Here is a 5,000-nt window from a genome sequence, read left to right as displayed (position 1 = left end):
ATATTGACAGTTGTCAACAAATTATTAAGATTCATTATTTTGTATATATCTTTTTTATATTTCTTATTCAGTATGTACTAACATTTAATAATGATATAATTTTCATGAAGATGTCTTTTGTAGCCTAGTCAGTTATCTGATTACTTGATGGGCATTTTATTTATGATTTTATCATCAAAAATGTTAGATTATGCATTTTCTTAATGACATCAATTTAGCCGCAGAGATAAGAATGAATGAATATTCTAGTATTTCATGTTGACAATCTATATAGCTAGAATGTTAAGCAATTTTTTGTGCACATTTTAACACATAAATGTTTTTTACAGGCTCTTCAGTCATCAACCACAGGGCAATCTTTAGGAATTCCTGGTCTTAATGGCAAGAGACTCTTGGTTAAGATTGTTAAGGCAACAGGTGTTGGCTGTGAGAAAGGTATGTCACTGAGAAGGATGGTGAAGTATTAGATTGAAATTAGCATAGTTTGTCTTGCAGAAAGGAAAATTTAATGGACTTCTTTTGTTGTTATTTCAACTTTGGTATATCAGAACAAAGAGAAGAGCAGAATATAATGGAAATTCTAATGATTTAGCTGTACCCTCATCATTTATTTACATAAAATCATGGGAATTAATATTTAGGTTATGCATTGGGTTTGTTATCTACTTGAGGTCATGCAAGAATGTATCCTGCTCAAAAAGTTTATGCTATACAGTATTCTGATGATGAAAATATGTTACCATTACTTAAAGATGATTTGTATGATTAATCACAGTGTGTGATTTTGAAGTTTTGATTAAAGGATTCAAATTTGATAAATCAGTGGTTGTGATCTTGTATTGAAATGCATAACATATTTTGCTCTAGGGATAAGTTTAATTAAACTGTAAGCTGAATGTGTATTATCTTTTTAAACATATTTTTTTTATGTTTCTTCAAGCTGTATTGGAGGGATACACAGTAGTAGAAATGGATGAGCCACCCCAGAAGTTCACTACCTCAGTTATTAAGGACACAAATTCACCATTTTGGGATGAACAGTTTCTATTGTAAGTACTATGTCTCTATATAACTCAATATGTTATATCATGTTATGTCACTTACAGTGTCTTCATTATTTATAAAGAAGTTTTATTTAAATCATGATGTATGATGATGCACATGCTGTTGTTTCTATGTCAGTAATGATAACTACTATAATGTTCAGGAATTTCTTTATTTTTAGACAAGAGTTTTGCGTATAATAAGTTTATCATAATTTTAGTTATAATATGATAATTATTTAGAAAATGATTTGTTTATTTCTTGATTTCCCTTCCCTTGTGTTATGTTCTGAAAACCATTATATCCATTGAGTTCTTTAGTCAGTTAATTTTCATTTGTTCTTTGCAGTGATCTCAGCGATGGCACTTTAGAACTCCTTTTTGAACTTTATGATAAGAAGGATGGAAATTTCTTAGGTCTAGGCATTGTAGGTATAGAAGAATTAGTTGCAACTCCTTCTCAAAGGCAGATTATCCCACTACAGTCACGACCCTATGAAAATGATGAAGTGTCGGGGTCCTTAACAGTAGAGGTAAGTGTGAAATGTATACAATATATACAATTAGGAACCCGTCATTAAAACCATTTATAGTGATTATTAGGGAAATGTATCACCTTTTAAATAAGAAAGAGAATATCCCACTACACAGTCTTTCAGAAATGGAGTGCTTTCTTTAGTTTGCATTCATTTTATAGGTATTGCCACGGCAGTGTGCATAGCAATAACATAATAGTTTAGTCCCTTTAATTTTAACCTGCTAATGATGAGAGAGCTATACCAAACTTATGTGTCAGGATGCAAACACAGTCAGCTACTCAAGGGAAAAATTAGAAGTGCCTGAACCACAAAATCCCCTACTTTTTATACAATTGGCCATTGCATAAATGCTTCTGTAGGTAATGAAGGTAATGAAGGTAATGACTGCAACCAGGGCCAAAGTAGTTCACCATTGTTTAGCAAATATAACGTGGAGTAGGCTTGACTGCCCATTATGTGACATCATCTTGATGTGCGGAATAGTCTACCACAGGATTTTATTCTGTCATGAATGGATTATGAATAATAGATATAAATAATTTTGTATCTGCCTCTCAGTACAGTTTGATTAGTTTTATTTTCTGGTTCTTTGGGTGCTGGTGTGAGGGTCATGCAACTAGATATGATTACTTAACCCTGTGTTTGCGGGTGGCATCTACTTTGATGCTATGGCAGCTTAGCGCTGATGCTGCCGGTAGCATCCCTACAGGTGTGGCCCATACAGGTATACTTGTTTGGTGGACTGCACGGCTGTCGAAAAAACCCGCGCACATTGGGTTAACAGGCTCTATCAACATGCAACCATGACAGTTGCAAGATATATCTGAAGATCAGGAAGTTGAAAGTGAGAAAAAATATATCCTGGGAACTGTTCTCCATGGCAACTTTGTTTTGTGCAAAATGAGATTGACAAGAATTTTCACACTTGTCTCAGAGGACAGATGTTGTGTTGTTTGCTTATATCAGTGATTTACTGTGGGCTGTTTTCTGTGGGATTTTGATTATATCTTGGATTCTCATTATTTTTTCAGGAGTTCAGGGGTCCTTAACTGGGGTCTATGGAGGTCCATGGATGGGTTTCAGGGGGTACATAATTATCAGATAAAGAATAGTATTACTTTTTTCATGAAAAGGAGTGTTTTTTATCTTTACTTTAAAGTTTGATAATACTTTGTGTATCTCATAAATGTATAAGACAATAAGATCTACACATTGCATGCAAAATTGCATTTATGTGAAGACTTCAGGGGAAGGGGGTCCATAGCTTTCATCCATGACTGAAAAGATTAAGTAGGACTGTCTTAGGTGATAAGCATATTTTTTTGGTTCTTTTATCTATCCATTTCCTTATAAGGTGATATGAGTTTTGTTCCCCTCTCTTTGTCTGCTTCTCTGCCTCTTCCTTCCTCCCTTCTCTCTTGGCTTAAAAAGGAGGAAAGATCTTGAGAATGTCAGTTTCTATTTCCATTTTCTTCTTCCTTCCCGCCTGTCTGTATTTGATTTTTTTCCCTTTTTGTTTATCTGCACTTTGGCAAATGTTTTGTTTTTTTCTGTGCTCTCTCCCTTCTTGTAATTTTCTTCCTGCTGTTTTTCCTTGGTAGGCTGGATAATGGGGTGGGGGGGTTAAGGAGGATTTTTTTTCTTGTTCTTTTTTCTCAGCCTGCCCCATATTTAAGACTGCAAGTAGCAGTTGACTGCAGTTCCTTCGGTTAGTTCATATCACTGGCACATGTACACCTCACCATACAGTGTCCTCTATGGGCTGAGTAGTTTGTATTGTATCACTAGATATTGGGGGTTAGGCCCATTACTACTTGTGGATGCAACCCTCCAAGGGATAACTAGTTGTAGTGGCTTGCCACAAATGTACTATGTCTAATCCTAGGATGGAAAAGTCTGGCAACTTTCACTTGACTCTGGAATACTCCATTTCTGCAAGTCTCTTTTTATTCCACTCAGCTGACTCTTGATGTTTATATGCGTTTTATATTGTTGAAGCTTATATGTAATATATTTTACTTTTATTATGATATGCTGCCTTCAGTACCACTATTTTTTTTTCTCAAAACTTGGCAAATCAGAGTATCTAGAGTCCAGGGAGGATTGCCACTCTTTTCATTCCTAAAACTGAATGGAATATAGTTGGCTCTTAGAGGGCTATTTTTGGCAGGGCCCTTGTCTACTCTGTGCCAATGCAGCCCTCTACAGGAGTCAAGATAGGTTGATAGGTTGGTGAGGATTAGTATTTGAAATGTAGTGATGCTATATGTACATGTTGCATTTGGCCAGGATGAAAGGTTAAGGCTTAGGGGAGTATCGATGGTTTTCCTCTTTATTTTTGACTTAACAACTACCCTGGTTGTGTGTAATAAACTCAGGTGATTGAGCAATCATATCTGATCACTGTAACCTGTACACCAGACCTCTAGGACAGAAAATGAGCCTTTTGGTCTTGTCAATTACCTCATCATCACTATATTAGTAAGCCTCTTAACTGGAATTTGTAAGAACACTGTAGTTTGTAAGAATAAGAAGTAACTCCCATTTTGCAAATGTGTTGAAAACATAAGTAAAGCAAACGTGCCAAAAGACAATCAAATGATGTGAAAAGTATCAGATAAAATTAAACAGGATTAATGTTTACCTTCTCGTTAAAACTTGTTTCACTGTATTAACATTGAATCCGTATCTTTGGTGGTGTATTAGAAAACTGTTACCTTTTGAAAAATATGAGGTTACACATATTGACATTCTTTTGGAATGAGGACTATTGATAATGTGTTATTATAATCCTTATCATTTTTTTCATTGCCTCTCCCCCAGTTTCTGTTTCTGGACCGGGCAGACTTGCCAGATCTCACACTTCGTTCAAGTGCAACGAGTCAGAGTCTGTCATCTAAGGGAGACTTGGTCACAACTACTACTACTACGTATGTCAAGGCACCTGATTCACAAGGTAAAGTTCAGCATATACTTTGCTAGTCTGCCAATGCATTGTTCAGAATTTCTTTTGTGTCTGAATGTATAGGTGTATATGTATATATGTAAATGTGTGTATTAAGTTGTTCATGGCTCTATATGTACATATATATATATATATATATATATATATATATATATATATATATATATATATATACACACATATATGCATTGGCATATAAAAATGTATATTTATATATATATACAGATACATATACATATACATATATATATTTATACATATATACTTTTATATATACATATATATATACATATATCACACACACATACACACACACACACATGTGTATATATATGAAATATGATAAAATACCAATTAAGAAAGGTGTTAGACTGGGCGATACTATCTCACCAAAACTGTTTACATCTTACCCTGAGGAAATATTCAAGAAGCTAGAATGGAACAGAAAGGTAT

General features: G+C 34.4%; 1 protein-coding gene across 1 annotated transcript in view; it reads left to right on the top strand.

The window, feature by feature from the left end:
- LOC125047758 overlaps positions 1–5,000 on the top strand; it is a 118,838-nt gene that overhangs the window by 81,153 nt on the left and 32,685 nt on the right. The window contains exons 5-8 of the mRNA XM_047646177.1: positions 330–435; positions 941–1,049; positions 1,393–1,576; positions 4,406–4,538. Of these exons, the coding sequence (XP_047502133.1) occupies positions 330–435; positions 941–1,049; positions 1,393–1,576; positions 4,406–4,538 (532 nt within the window). The remainder of the gene's footprint in view (positions 1–329; positions 436–940; positions 1,050–1,392; positions 1,577–4,405; positions 4,539–5,000) is intronic.

The sequence above is a fragment of the Penaeus chinensis genome, chromosome 42, assembly GCF_019202785.1.
Source record: "Penaeus chinensis breed Huanghai No. 1 chromosome 42, ASM1920278v2, whole genome shotgun sequence".
In the NCBI taxonomy this organism is placed as follows: Eukaryota; Metazoa; Arthropoda; class Malacostraca; order Decapoda; family Penaeidae; genus Penaeus; species Penaeus chinensis.
The sequence above is the reverse complement of the archived record's forward strand: the minus strand, read 5'-3'. Positions and strand labels throughout refer to the sequence as shown.